Genomic DNA, 14,467 nt, shown 5'->3' with positions numbered 1-14,467 from the left:
AAGTCACCCAATGAGATATAAAGATAATAAATGACTGGTAGACATTACAGGTAATAAACACAATAAAGGAAGCATGACTGCAGACAGAATATTACCACAAAAAGCAAAGAGAATCATTAAAACATGATAAATGAAAGGGCAAAGAAAACCCTTTCAAATCTCATGTACTAATAGAAACAAATGTGACTTATGAATTAAACAGAAAACTTTTGGACTCAGCAGTTAAGAGAACTTGTTGCCCTCGTGGAGGACTCAAGTGTGATTCCTAGCACCCACTTGGTGGCTCACAACTATCCCCAGTTTCAGGGGATCCAACAGGCATGCATGTGGTACTACAGATGCATGCATGCAAAGAAACAGTAATACAGATAAAGTAAAAATAAATAAATCTTTAAAAAAAACCACATTAAAAATAAACTCTAATATATATATAAATTATATAAGGCTGAGTAAGGGGCAGAGGGGATCAACTTACAATGAAATTCAGGTTTCTGGCTTGTATAACCAAGTGAATGATAGTGTCTTTTAAGAAAATAGATAACCTGGATTGAATGTAATTTTTTTTTTTTTTTTTTTTTTTTTTTTTTTTTTTTTTTTTGGTTTTTCAAGACAGTGTTTCTCTGTGTATCTTTGCGCCTTTCCTGGGACTCACTTGGTAGTGGTCTAGGTTCAATCTTTAGTACATGCACACATATTTTAAGTGAGATGAAAATTATTACTTCATTTTATTTCCCCCTCTCAGTCAACAACACTGAAGAGATGGCTCAGCACTTAAGAACACTGGCTGCTCTTCCAGAGGACCCAGGATCAATTCCCATCACCCAGATGACAGCTCAAAACTGTCTGTACCTCCTGTTCCAGGGGATCTGACACCCCAGAAATACATGCAGGCAAAACACCAAGACACATAAAATAAAAATAAATGTTTTGGAGTCATAACAGATATGCTATGATTTAAAATATCTCCCACATTCTCATGTTTTTTAACACTTGGCCCTCAGTTGCAAGTAGGCCCTGACAGGCTACTATATGAAGCTGTGAAAGTGAAGCCTACATTGCCATGGAGACCAGAGGATGTTGCAGATGCCTGGACTATAGGACATCAGCTGAGGAAAGTTACAAGCACAGAATGGAGCTGGACCAAGGCAGAGGCTATGTGGTCTAGGTTCAATCTTTAGTACATGCACACATATTTTAAGTGGGATGAAAATTATTATTACTTCATTTTATTTCCCTCTCTCAGTCAACAACACAATGTGAATACAATCCCATCAGGTTTCAGTGTTAATGAGATAATTTTTTAGAAATACAGAATCAAAAGTCTATGAAACCTTGCTGAGAGTCTTGACCTGTTGTTACATGGATGCACTCAATTTATGAAAAACTCATCCAACTGTCACCTGAAATTTTTATTTTCCAGTGTGTGTGTGTTTGTATCATATTTCAGTTATTTTTAAGTCTGTGAAAGCTCACGTATATGGGATATGCTTTCCAACATAATGACCATCATTCTCACAGGAAAAATACACACTATCATATTTGCATGGCATGACTTATCTTCACAAAGTTATCCACTACCAATCTCATAATTTTATAATTTAAAGTGTAATATAAAATTCAGACATTAACAACATATGAAAAATAAAAGCATTTGCATAAGACTCTCACTGATTGAGCATTCCTAATCCAAAAATACCAAACTGGAGATGCTTCAAACCTTGAAATTCATTCATACTGAGGTTCAAACTAAATATGCTTAGCATGCAACACAGTTTAAATTATTATTTTAAAATCTGCAAATCTTGTGAATCACAAGGTATTATCCAGTAAAGTAGACCTGAAGAAATAACAGTACTATAGGGGACTATCTTATAGTTACTACATAGGGGATGCTTCCTTTATTAAAACAAAAGCTTTATCAGTAGCTTATATGCTATAACTAAAATGCCTACAGCACATAGCTTCCACTCCTATAATGCTATAAAACAATACCTACTATTAAACAATAGTGTGGACTTTGTATTATCTTTAAGACTGGGACAAAATGATCAAACAGACAAAACAGAAAAATGTACGTAATCTCGGGCTTTTAATTTAGTTAAAAAGTGTAAACATTTATATTATCAACAATAACACTTGGATTTTAAATAAATTACCTCAATACTTTTTTTTAATGTGTCAAGCTTTGTGAAAACTTGCTCCTAAACAAATGCATTAGATGGTGCAGGAAGCTCAACAGGCCAACTGGCCTGGTGTTGTTCACAGCAGAAAAACAAGCAACTTACACACCTGCATTCACACTTAGGAATGTACATCCACCCACACAAAATCCATTCTTATATTCCACTTGATTCTTAGGCTGGGCATGGATTATTCATTAAAGAAATAACTTCTCATTAACAGGTAGTTAGCTGTGTACATACGAATACCTTCAGTTATTTAGCTAGCCACTTACTGAAAGCCATGCAAGGGATTCCATGATTCGATGCTCACATCTTTCTAAATGTTTTATCATTTCTCTTGTCAAGTTGGTTTCCACTTTGATAAAACTTTCAATCACTTTGTAAAAATCAAAGGCTTTTAAATTAAGTACATTTAGAATCCACGGGAAGGATAAATCTGTTCCTGAATCAAGACTCTGTGATGTATTTCCTAAAATAAGAGGGAAAAAATGTGTCAATATGAAATGTTAAGGACTGAACTGATGAGATTTGGAAGATCTTATCACACAGACTCAAAATATAGAAAAAGGGGTAAGCAATTCTTACTTAAATCAGATATTTTTTATTCTGTGGTCTACAGACTCTCAAGAAATAGGCTTCCCAATTTTAAGTGTATGTCCACACATTTTTCTTAGAGACAGGAATAAGAATTTGCCGAACTTGCACAGGTGTACATAGCCTTCACTAATATCCAGGCAAGTATCCATTACCATACCCATTTTAACTACCATGACTGCTGGGTTGAGAAGACCAATGATGCTTTTAAGATTGTGCTAATTAGCCGGGTAGTGGTGACACATGCCTTTAATCCCAGCACTCTGAAGGGAGAGGCCAGCCTGGTCTACAGAGCAAGTTCCAGGACAGCCAGCACTACATTATGAGACCCTGCCTCAAATCTGGTGCTGCAGGCCTATAATGCCAGATACTCAACAGGCTGAGGCAGGAGAATTACAAGTTCAAGACCTGGTCAGGATACTACTAACTTGAGTTCAAGGACTAGTGAGATCCTGTCTTAAAAACAATGCCTAGTCCCTGCCTTGGGTTCAGTTCTCAACACTTCGAAAAGAAATGGGAAAGAGACTTTGCTAACGTTGTTGGAAAATGATCTCTCTTTAAAAATGTGCATACTGTGGTTATTTATGAGCGTTCAGTTTCAGTGATTACTAATTTAACTTCTTTTACTGTCTAGCTGTATCTTTAGATGACTGTTCCACTTTGTTTCTACAAGTAAAACTTTTTACTATTTACGTTTGAAAAGTAATATTTTTTCAAATTATATTAAAAAAAGTTATTGGGTTTTATTCTGCTCTTTTCAACAATCATTAAATTTTCATAGCTATTATAAAAGCAGCAACCAATTACTAAGCATCCAGTTTCTGGTGGATTCCTGCTCTTGGTCTCTGAGCACAGAGGCAAAACAGTGCTGCATACAAGACGGGCTGTTCTTCAACACTCCTGTGGCACCTTACATGTTCATAAGCCTTTGTAGTAGCAGTTTCAGTGGCTACCTTTCCTGGACTCAATATGCTCAGAGCAGAAGCCTCATGAATTCTACCCCCCAGATGACCTGAAATGATTGACATGTTAGCCATTTAAATAGCTGTAACAGCCAATCACAGTGTTCAGTGTAAAGTGATCTACAGTATGACTTCTTCTCATTACACAGATATACACACAAGACAAAACAAAAACAATAACAAAGAACCTACAAGATAACTTAAGGGTTTCTTTACTTTCGATTAATTAAATTACAGTGCTTATTTATTAAAACTTAACTTACTGCTATATGTAGCCATTACAACTTCAAGAGCACAGGCCAATAAAGACATATGAAAGATGTTGTCATTTAGGAGTTTGCTAAAAGAGGGAAAAGAATAAATGTTTTAAATATGGCTTTTATAAAAAGAAATTGTTTTATTAAAACTAGAAAATATTTACCTAAAATTCTGAATGGATAAACGTTCTTCTTCCTAAAACAGATAATTTTTTAAAAGTTTAATTGAAACTTTATGATAGCATTGATTTTTTTCAAGTTTATTCTCTTTAACTTACTGATTTAAGCATGGATTCCATCACACGATAATATAATCGGACGCCAAGTTTATATCTCTACAAACAAAAGGGAAATATTAAGAGCTTATTGTTTTAGAAAATCAAAAACTTAACTAATTTTTTTAAAGTCTTTTCCTGAAACATATTCTACCCTTCTAGGAACATGGTTAGTAAGAGATCATAAAAGCTAGTTGTTTAAAGTCTAAGGCTTCCTATAAACTAGTAGTTAGCACTCCCAATAAATTAACCAGACTAGTATGTCTAGGAACTGATGATGTCCCTCTGCTCTGTTTCAGCCAGTGTCACTTGCTCCACAGAGAAATATGCCCAATACTATTTTAAGCACTTTACACATCTAATATAATCCTTTTGGTGATGCAAACATTTGTTTTTTAAATGGCTAAGATTAAAAGGAGTAGTTTCTGTCTGTAAAACTCATTAACACTGGCACAGCCCAAAAACAAACAAAAAAACCCAAAAAACCAAAGTTGATTTAATTAGTAAATGCTTTAAACAAATAATTAGTTCTCATAAATTAAAAAAGTAGGTGTTTAAATTACACACACACACACACACACACACACACACACGATACTCCTGTACTCTAAAACAAGAACGTAAGTACTACATGCACTCAAAAGAATTTTAAGTATAATCATTTAAACCAGTGGTTCTCAACCTTCCTAATGTAGAACTCTTTAAATCAGTTTCTCATGCTCTGGTGACCCCCAACCATAAAATTATTTTCGTTGCTACTTCAAAACTGTAATTTTGCTATTGTTATGAAACATAATGTTAATATCTGTGTTTTCCGATTGTCTCAGGCGACCCCTGTGAATAGGTCGTTTGACCCCCTCAAAGGGTCGCACCCCTTGGTTTGAGAACCCGCTGGTTTAAAGTAACCAGTGGCATCAAAATATAAACTCAACATACTGGAGTAAATATGTACAGTAGATTATATTTAGACTTACTTATTATATTACCCTAATGTCATGTAACAAAGCAAGCCAGACCCAGAAGCAGTCTCAGAGAACTTAAACAACATGTTCAAAACTATATAGCTCATAAACAGCAAAGCCATGTACAAACCCAGGCTTAACTCAACCCATGTAGTCTTACCAAATATATTAGTTTATTTCTGAAATAGTATTGATCAATAAGAACACTGGCAAGTGGTAGTATAATGTAATCCTATTCATACATACATAGATTTTAATTTTTTCTTAATTTTTAAACTGCTGTAATTAGCATATTCATTTTTATTTTGTATACTGGACTGAAGAGGGAGCTCACATACAGTTTCCCATAAGTGGCAGCAGACACAGCAGCTGGGATATTTGCCCACCTGCCATTATCTTATACTACGACGTAAATACTCCCACAGCTCAGACTGGATAAACAGATGACTTCTATACTGTGGCACTAACAGGTGTGAGCTCAAGTTACCTGCACTCCAATGTCAACACACCCCTGCCCCACAGCGTTCGCAAACTTCTCTTTAAAGATGTGTCCAACATCCTTTACTCTTTTCAGGATATTTTCTTTTGGATTCACTGTGCAATTCTTTAAGAAATATAAACGGAAATAAATATTGAGGATACTATTTGACCAGAATTAACATTTTTCTCTTTCATAGTAAATGACTTTGATCTGTTGCTTGTTTATAAAAAAAACAAGTAAACACTTTCACTATGACAAAATTGACAATACAGAATATAACCAGCCAACATAGAAATCTATTGTATGTTAAAACTAAAATTATTCAATGTAATGAAAGTACATTGTTGTTATCTAAAGTTTTAAACCAGTGGTTCTCTTCATTCCTAATGCTGCAACCCTTTAATACAGTTAGTTACTCATGCTGTGGTGACCCCCAACCATTAATACTATTGCATTGCTACTTTATAACCATAATTTTGCTACTGTTATGAATCATAATGCAAATATATGATATATAGGAAATCTAATTTGCAACCCCCAAAGGGGTTGTGACCCACAGGTTGAGAACAGCTGTTTTAAACAAATAAAGGCTATAGACAAAAGATTTATCAGCCTTTCCATCTATCATATATTCTCATTAAGTATCCTCACAGTTAAGAATTACTTTACAGGGCTGGAGAGATGCTCAGTGATTAACAGTACTGGCTTCCAGAGGACCTGGATTTGATCCCAGCACTCAAGGGAGGCTTACAATCCTCTGTTAACTCCAGTCCCAGGAGATCCAAAGACCTCTTCTAGCCTCTGCAGGTACTGCATGCATGTGGTACGTAAATATACATGCAGGCAAAAACACCCACATACATAAAATAAAAATATTTTTTAAAGAATCTCTGAAAAGAAGGGTTTACTTTAAGATGTATGCAACCCAAAAGCAAATGAAGAAGTAAAAGTAAGATTTGTGTTTGGTTTCATTTCCTAATTAAATGTGCTATAAGACAATGAAGAATTAGGCAAATCATTTATCTGTATTTTCAGGTAAACAAGACAGGAGAAAGTTACAAATACAAATAGTATCATGTGGAGTATAAATATGTCAACTTTGGTAATTAAAACACATCAGAATATGATGCACTCCACTAAGTAGTATGATGTATTATAATAGTTTATTATTATATTATGCTATATTAAAATATATCACAATCTTTATTTATATCCTATAATACAATTTCCTATAATTAGATTATATAATTAGATATATAATCATATATATTCAAAATATTATACACTAGAAAATAAACTTTCTAAAATTACGATTAATTATAGTTCCTTGTAAGGTGACACTAAAAAGGTACTTCACACCTTAGAATATCAATAATTCTCTATTTCTTAAAGAAAAAAGCATACTAATCTTAGGAATATCACACAGATACACACACAGACACACACACACACACATACACCATTTCCTGACATGAAATCACTATTGCCAAAATGACTATATAATTTCTAAGATTTTATACCTAGGGATAGCATTTTTTTTTTCAAAAATATGAAGAAAACTGAACTAATATAGAAAGTAAAATTTCCAGCTATGGTAGAGGCAAGATCTTGAGTTCAAAGCCAGCCTAGGCTAAAGCACCTATCACAAAGTAAGAGTAAAGACATTCTCTCTCTCTCTCTCTCAACCACATACCAGTAACCCCAAACTAACTCATTTTCTTTCTTGTTGTAAGAAATTGCTGTGCGAAGCTTTGGAGGAAGAAGAGGGAAGAGGGAATAATTTGCTTATAACCTCAAAATTAAAAGAAATAATTTTAAAAGAAGAAATGAAAACATTTAAAGAAAAAAAGAAAAGGACTCGCAGATAAAAGGGTGAACTAGAGGTTGCCCTGTGTGAGGTGGGGGAGGAGTCAGAATAAGAAAACCCATGCTCTATTCCAAAGAGATAAAGAGTTTTGGAAATCATAAAAGGTAGTGACAGACACCTGAAAAGAAGTAAGCCATGCCAAAACCAGCTACTACTTGTGGCTCCCTGGCTGAGACGGGGAGGGGAAGCAAAAACCTCATCCAAAAAGTAAAACAGAATGGAGTCATCTGAGAACAAGCCTGCAAGCCTGAAATCTAGGTGAGGGTTTTGACCAAACAGGGATTCTTGTAGCCAATAGATGGGAAGTGGAGAGGAATCCTATTTTGTTATTCAGTATGACTCCAAGGACAATGGCCATGGTGAGATGGACATGTTATCTAAAACTGAACTACCCTGTGTCTGAAAGCAGAGGACTATGAGTCAGGGGGCCTGGGGAGACAGCCCGGAGGGAGGACTTTGAGGAGAAGGGGGTCCAGAACTTGACAAGTCAAAAGCCAATGGCAGGAGGCTCAACTTAGACAGGAAAAGTACGTAAGGTAAAACATTAAGCCCTCAGCAGCTTGGAACAGACCTGGGAGTTAGAAAGTCCTGACCTAATGTCAGTGGGTGAATTAATCATGGGACCATCTATTTGCCATTCACTCCCTATAATATGAGAAGTCTGAAACTCGACAGTCTAATTGCTCCAGGCTGACTAATACTTGGGAGGTTTTGAAAGTACAAAGATAGGCTCTCCACCTGTTCTCTACATATCTCAATGCTGCTGCAATTAGGCCCCATATTCACAATGATTTAGGCATCCCAGAGCATCTGAAAGAATGAGTTTGGGGAGGGTGACACACTGCAAAACCAAATGTGACCATATGCCTCTGGTATGCACAAAAGGGAAGCTACTCAAGTGAAGACAAGATCAGCAGACATGGGATACTCATCCAATACAGACTCAACACTAGGACAAACCATAGGAAGACAAGTAGACAAGTCCAACTGACCTTCCACTATGGCTGTCAATATACCTGGCAGTCTGCAATTTGAGGACCCAAGAAAAAGCTGCTCCAACTGTTAACTTGTTTTTTATGAAAAGTTTATTCTAGTAACACAAAAAATAATCTCAAGAATCGACAGTTGGGGTTACATGAATTAATAAACACTACCCAGGAAAAGGAATAATTTTCCTGCAGAGTGAGAAAAAAATTTGTCAACCACACAAGGAACATGCATTTCATACCTACAATACACAAAGAACTATAAAAAATAAGCACCCCAAATTAAATAATCCAATCAACATTGGGCTAATAGACTGAACAGATGGTTCTCAAAAGAAGAAATACAAATATGCAATAAATATTATAGAAAGTGTCCTAGATCCTTAGTAAAATAGGAAATGCAAATTAAAACTGCTTTGAGATTCTATCTCACTTTAGACAGAATGGTTATCAAAAAGAAACAACAACAAAGGCAGGAGGGTCCTGGTGGCATATCAGTGTAAACTGATATGACCACTACAGAAGTCAGGATGGAAGTTTCTGAAAAAACAAACCAAACCAAACAGACAATCTAAAAAAATATGTGAGGCCATCTGTCAAGCTTCACTTGTCAAAACCACTGAGACTAGAATTATCCTAAGACCTAGCTGTCCCACTCCTGGGTACACAGCCAGAGGACTCCAAGGCAGCCCACAGGAGACACTTGCTCCATGTTCATTTTTGCACTATTTGCAAGTGCTAGGAAATGAACCCAATGTAGATGTCTATCTTAAACTCAATGGAATTTTATTCAGCTATAAAAAAAGAAATCATATTTGTCAGAAAATGGATGCAACTGGAGATCATTATATCAAGCAAAATAAGCTAGATCAGGAAACCTGTAAGTTGTACCTTCGCTCACTCATATGTAGAAGCTAGATTTAAATTGGGGGAGGGTAGTATGAAAGAAGAAAGGAGACCATGATGGGAAAGGAAGGAATCTTTAAGGGAAGTGGAAACAGGTGGAGAGACAATGGAAAACATACAACGTGAAAGCAGAAGGAGGAACTAATGGGAAGGGGTGCAGCAAGGAGACTCCAGGGGTAGATAAATTACAATATAGAGTGAAGCATGTGTATAAATATGACATAATGGAATTCATTACTTTCTATGCTAACTTAAAAATTAATAATAAAAAGCATACATACTGAGCAGTAGTCAAAAAGAGAGAAACAGAGATGTGGAGGCCCAAATTACTCATGGTCAGAGAATCTGGGCTTGCTTTACCCAGCAGAGCTGCATAAGAGGATGATTGGACCACGGGCATGGTTACCAGGTTTGGAAGGGTAAATCTTGGCTGTATCTAGCAAGGGGGAGGTCTTTTGCCTCACCCCTTGGCATTGTTATAAAAAGCACTTTGGAATAAAGTTCTGGGACGTTGGATATTGACCCAGGTCCTCCTGAAGCTATCCTGTGTTTCTGTCTTTCCTCTCCTCAACTAAGTCTCTCTTTCTATCTGGTATTTTCTTATCCCTCTCTCCCCAGGAGAACCCAGGGTAAAGTGGGGGCAGGTCCCCACAGAAAGAAAAGAAAAGATGAACTGGTGAGATGGCTCAGTGGGTAAAGTGATTGTTATGTAAATATGAGAACCTAAGCTTGGATCCCACGGAAACAGCCTGATGTGGCAGAATGCACCTGTTATCTCAGAGTGGGAGGTAGAGACAAGAGGACCCAATCCTAGGGGCTCACTGAGTAGCAGTATAGCAATTGGTGAGCTCCAAGTTCTGTGAGAGAGCCTGTCTTTAAAAATGAAGAGCTATAGAAGATGCCAGATGGTGACCTCTAGCCTTCATGAACACACATACATGCAGAGAGATCCACATCCCATATGTGAAGGAAGGAAGAAAAAGAAATGAGAAAAAAAAAAGGAAAAGGGAGAGAGGAAAAGAAGTGTGGTGTGGTGGCACACACCTTTGATCTCATCACCGGGGAAGCAGAGGCAGGCTGGTCTCTGAATCAGTTCTAGGCTAGCTATGGCTACTTAGTGAGAGGGAGAGAGGGAGAGAGGGAGAGAGGGAGAGAGGGAGAGCGAGAGAGCGAGAGAGCGAGAGAGCGAGAGAGCGAGAGAGCGAGAGAGAGAGAGAGAGAGAGAGAGAGAGAGAGAGAGAATGGAAAAAGAAAGTGTCTCGGAGGTGAATGTCTAAGTTGCAAGGAAAATGGTAAATATAAGAAAACTAAAACTAACAATATTTAAATAAAATAATCATCAAATCTGGGGAGGTTCAAAAAGAAACAGATAAAATACCAAATAAGTATGTGGTAGATGGAAGATAGGTGTTTTTTTTGTTTTTTTGTTTTTTTTTTTTTGGTTTTTCGAGACAGGGTTTCTCTGTGTAGCTTTGCGCCTTTTCCTGGAACTCACTTGGTAGCCCGGGCTGGCCTCGAACTCACAGAGATCCACCTGGCTCTGCCTCCCGAGTGCTGGGATTAAAGGCGTGCGCCACCACCGCCCGGCAGATAGGTGTTTTAAAATATACTTAGTACTTTAGCTTCTAATTTCAAGTTTCTTTCAAGATAACACAAAAAAGTGATTTATATAGAGCTTACATTGAAATAGGCAATCAGATTTTCTGATGGTTGATCACTTGCAGAATTTAAAATCACCATTAATTGTTGGATAGTATTCATAACAGTCCTAAAAAACAAAACACAGGAAGAAGCATTAAGCAACAAAGGAAAAAAATTAAAGAAAAAATGAAATCTAGCTATCAAGTAAGCGCATCTTTTAACACACTGTGTAGCAAATTTATCTTGAAGAAGTTCCCTAAAATAAGACCTTATTTAAATAAAATAAAAACCCCTTACCATGTTGCAGCTCAAAATAACTACATTTTACTTAAACCTTTCAGAAAAGTATTATCAATAAGTATAACAATAGAACTGATACACCTAATAATAAAACTATCAATATTATTATTGATAAAGAATTATTCTTCTAACTAACGAATTTTCAGGAAAATATACCTTAAATTTTCATATTATATGCATAGGTAACTGGCATAAAAATGCTATTCTTTCAAGAATATATTACAAGTAAGTGTCAATTCCCCACTCTCCAAGACAAGGAGTGCCTCACTATGTAGTACAGGCTAGCCTCAAACTTGCAACAACCCTCTTGACTCAGCCTCCCCCAAAATCTGGAGATTAGATTAGAAGAGAGGACCACTATGCTTGTCTTTAAATATTACACACTTTCAAATAAAGACAGTAAGATATTCAGAAACTCGAATGAAGAACAGAAAGCACCTTTTTTACAGAGATCTTCAAAGAAGAAGAGTAAAGTCCTGAGTAATTTTTAAAAGTCACTTTTGCTGAAGCATAAAACTTGCCCAGTCTCTCAGGACCTCCACAGTTCTATAGTTTTGCATGAAGACACACACTTGTATGTAGTATATAATAAAGATAAGTGTTCCAGTTTTATAGTAGCAGGATGTTTGAGACATTGCATAAGGATGCAAAGAACCATAGATTATTTAGGGCTGGAAGGCTGATTTAAATATAATACAAAATATGTCAAGTTCTTAGCCAGGCTTCTCTATACTTCAACTTTCACACATTACATTTTTTATAGCTACTACAAATAAATCCAAATCATAATGACTAATGCCACAAATAACTAACTACTAAAAACAAAAGACTGCAGACTTCCTTGAAGCAACTGACTCAAACACTTGTTCTTTCTTGATCATAGCACCTTCCCTCAGATTCTTGGCTTTATGCTCTCGCCTCCCAAGCTATACCAGCTCGCTGCAGCCTAACTTCTATCCAATTCCTATGACAGCACTCCTCAGAAGTCAACCTTTACCATCTATTCTTGCTGCTACACTTCCTCTCTTTGGGCAGACGTGGGTACTTTTCTGTTTTTAACCTGCCCTGATAACTTCCTGACCTATAGGTGCTTTACATCTTGCTGCTTACTAGAGATCTACATAAATGCTGTAAGACAGATACACTAAAAATGAATCCACCACATTTATCAAACCTGTTCCTACTCCTTCATTCCCACCACTATTCATTTGGTTCAGCTCTTTGGAATGTCTCAGCTGAACTACTCCAGTTGCTCAGTCCAGAGATTTTTCACTCACTAAGAATAAAAGGCAGAGGCATGTAGAATGAAAAGAGTTCCTCGGGTTATTCTAATTTGCACCCTGCTCTAAGCACTAAGATAGACTGACAGCTCTGTTCCTAAGCTGTTCTGTACTTAGTCTTCCCCCATGAACCACTGATACGCAAAATTATAAAAATAAAGTCTGGGCCAGACTGGTGTAGCTCAAGGACAGAGTGTTTGTCTAGTGTGAACAAAGCCTTCTAAGGAAAACAAGAGGGGAAAAAAGCCACTTCTCATCTGAGAAATCAAGTCTATTTTTATCCGTACTCATGTTTACCACCCACTTAAAACACAGGCCTTATCATGCACCAAGTACAGTACGTGAGGATGGCATAACAATACTTGTTTTCTATTCCTGATGCTTCATTCATTCCCTCATCTTACAATCAATACAGAGCAGCTGTGCCACATTTCAGTGCCTCTTCTTGTACTACTACCTCTCAGTAAAATTCAATTGAAATATAATTTCATATAATCTGTGTTACTTCATTAACTTGACCATAAGTGCACTGTTAAGCTGAAAATGAGACTGTTTTCAGAATCACAGTCATTTGAAATGGATCACTGCTTATTTACAATGCACCAAGCATCATGCTGGGGTCTTGATTATTAAAAACAGAAAAGTCATGATCTATAGGAAACAAATTTAAAGGCTACTGCTGGTTTATGTGAAAAACACAAACATGTAAACCGATTTATAGTTATATATAGATTTATAGTTATATTATGAACATAAAGGAAGAGTGTACAGAAAGAAGAATTTCAATAGAGAATGTCAAGTGTGAAGGCATTCAAGTACAAAAGTGCTAACAGTTCAAAACCTGAAAGAAGACCAATGTTATGTGGCCAAAACAGAGTAACCAAGAGCAAGATGAGGCTGTCCAGGCAACAAAAACCTGGTCATGTAAGGTCTTAAGGACTGTTAAGAAATTTGCTTTGTATTCTAAATGCAACTAGAAGTAACCAGAGCGTTTGAGCAGCCACCAACACACATGATTTGATTTACATTCATAGAATATTATTTGGGGACTCTGTGGAGAATAGATTTCTTGGTAGGGAAAGCTACCGTTGTAAGAAACAAAGGGCATGATCAGATAGGTAAATTCAAGACAAAGGTGGTGAGAGTAGACAGAAATAGAGGAAAGCACATGGATTTAAGAATTTAAGAAATGCTCTGGAGCATTCAGCTACATCTGGTAATAGATTTCTAAAGTGGGATATGAGTGAGGAAGGGACATAAAAGTAATTCTAGGTTATGCAACATCAAATATGATGGTTTTTCTTTCTGAGATGGAACACACATTTTGGGTTATGTTCCTTATATATAAATACAAACAAGTAATATTGTAACCTAAGCAAGTCATAAAATATTTACATGATGTGCAAATACAAAGTCAAACAAGTCTGAAGCACTTACACAGCACTTAATAAACAATGATGAGGGCTGGAACTAGGAAAATGCATACCTAACTGGAGTCTGTGGGGTGACCACATTTGCCTCTTCATCAGGGTTGCTTTTTCGTGGCGTCCTCTCTGTTTCAAAACTAAATGATAAGTAAAGTAATTCATACTGAAATTTAAAATTTGAGTTTATGGGTAAAAAAGCAGTTACTGATTGGTAATAAATAATGGTAATTAAGAATTCCTGTTATTCCGACAATCATACACGTTCTCAGTAAGATAAGTGCTTTGGAATAATGACCCAAGTGCTGCCTGAATGATTTTTTTCACCATCATTCTTAAGCATGGGTCT

At 36.4% G+C, this 14,467-nt stretch overlaps 1 protein-coding gene across 3 annotated transcripts in view; it reads right to left on the bottom strand.

The window, feature by feature from the left end:
- Rb1 (RB transcriptional corepressor 1) overlaps window positions 1-14,467 on the bottom strand; it is a 138,233-nt gene that overhangs the window by 62,442 nt on the left and 61,324 nt on the right. For all 3 annotated transcript variants that reach the window (XM_059273344.1, XM_059273339.1, XM_059273341.1), the window contains exons 11-17: window positions 14,181-14,258; window positions 11,154-11,241; window positions 5,721-5,837; window positions 4,275-4,331; window positions 4,161-4,192; window positions 4,003-4,079; window positions 2,456-2,652 (exon numbers count right to left, since the gene is read on the bottom strand). In XM_059273344.1, coding sequence (XP_059129327.1) covers window positions 2,456-2,652; window positions 4,003-4,079; window positions 4,161-4,192; window positions 4,275-4,331; window positions 5,721-5,837; window positions 11,154-11,241; window positions 14,181-14,258 — 646 coding nt within the window. The remainder of the gene's footprint in view (window positions 1-2,455; window positions 2,653-4,002; window positions 4,080-4,160; window positions 4,193-4,274; window positions 4,332-5,720; window positions 5,838-11,153; window positions 11,242-14,180; window positions 14,259-14,467) is intronic.

Source organism: Peromyscus eremicus, chromosome 9 (assembly GCF_949786415.1).
Source record: "Peromyscus eremicus chromosome 9, PerEre_H2_v1, whole genome shotgun sequence".
NCBI classification, from domain to species: domain Eukaryota; kingdom Metazoa; phylum Chordata; class Mammalia; order Rodentia; family Cricetidae; genus Peromyscus; species Peromyscus eremicus.
This window is presented reverse-complemented; position numbering and strand designations above follow the sequence as displayed.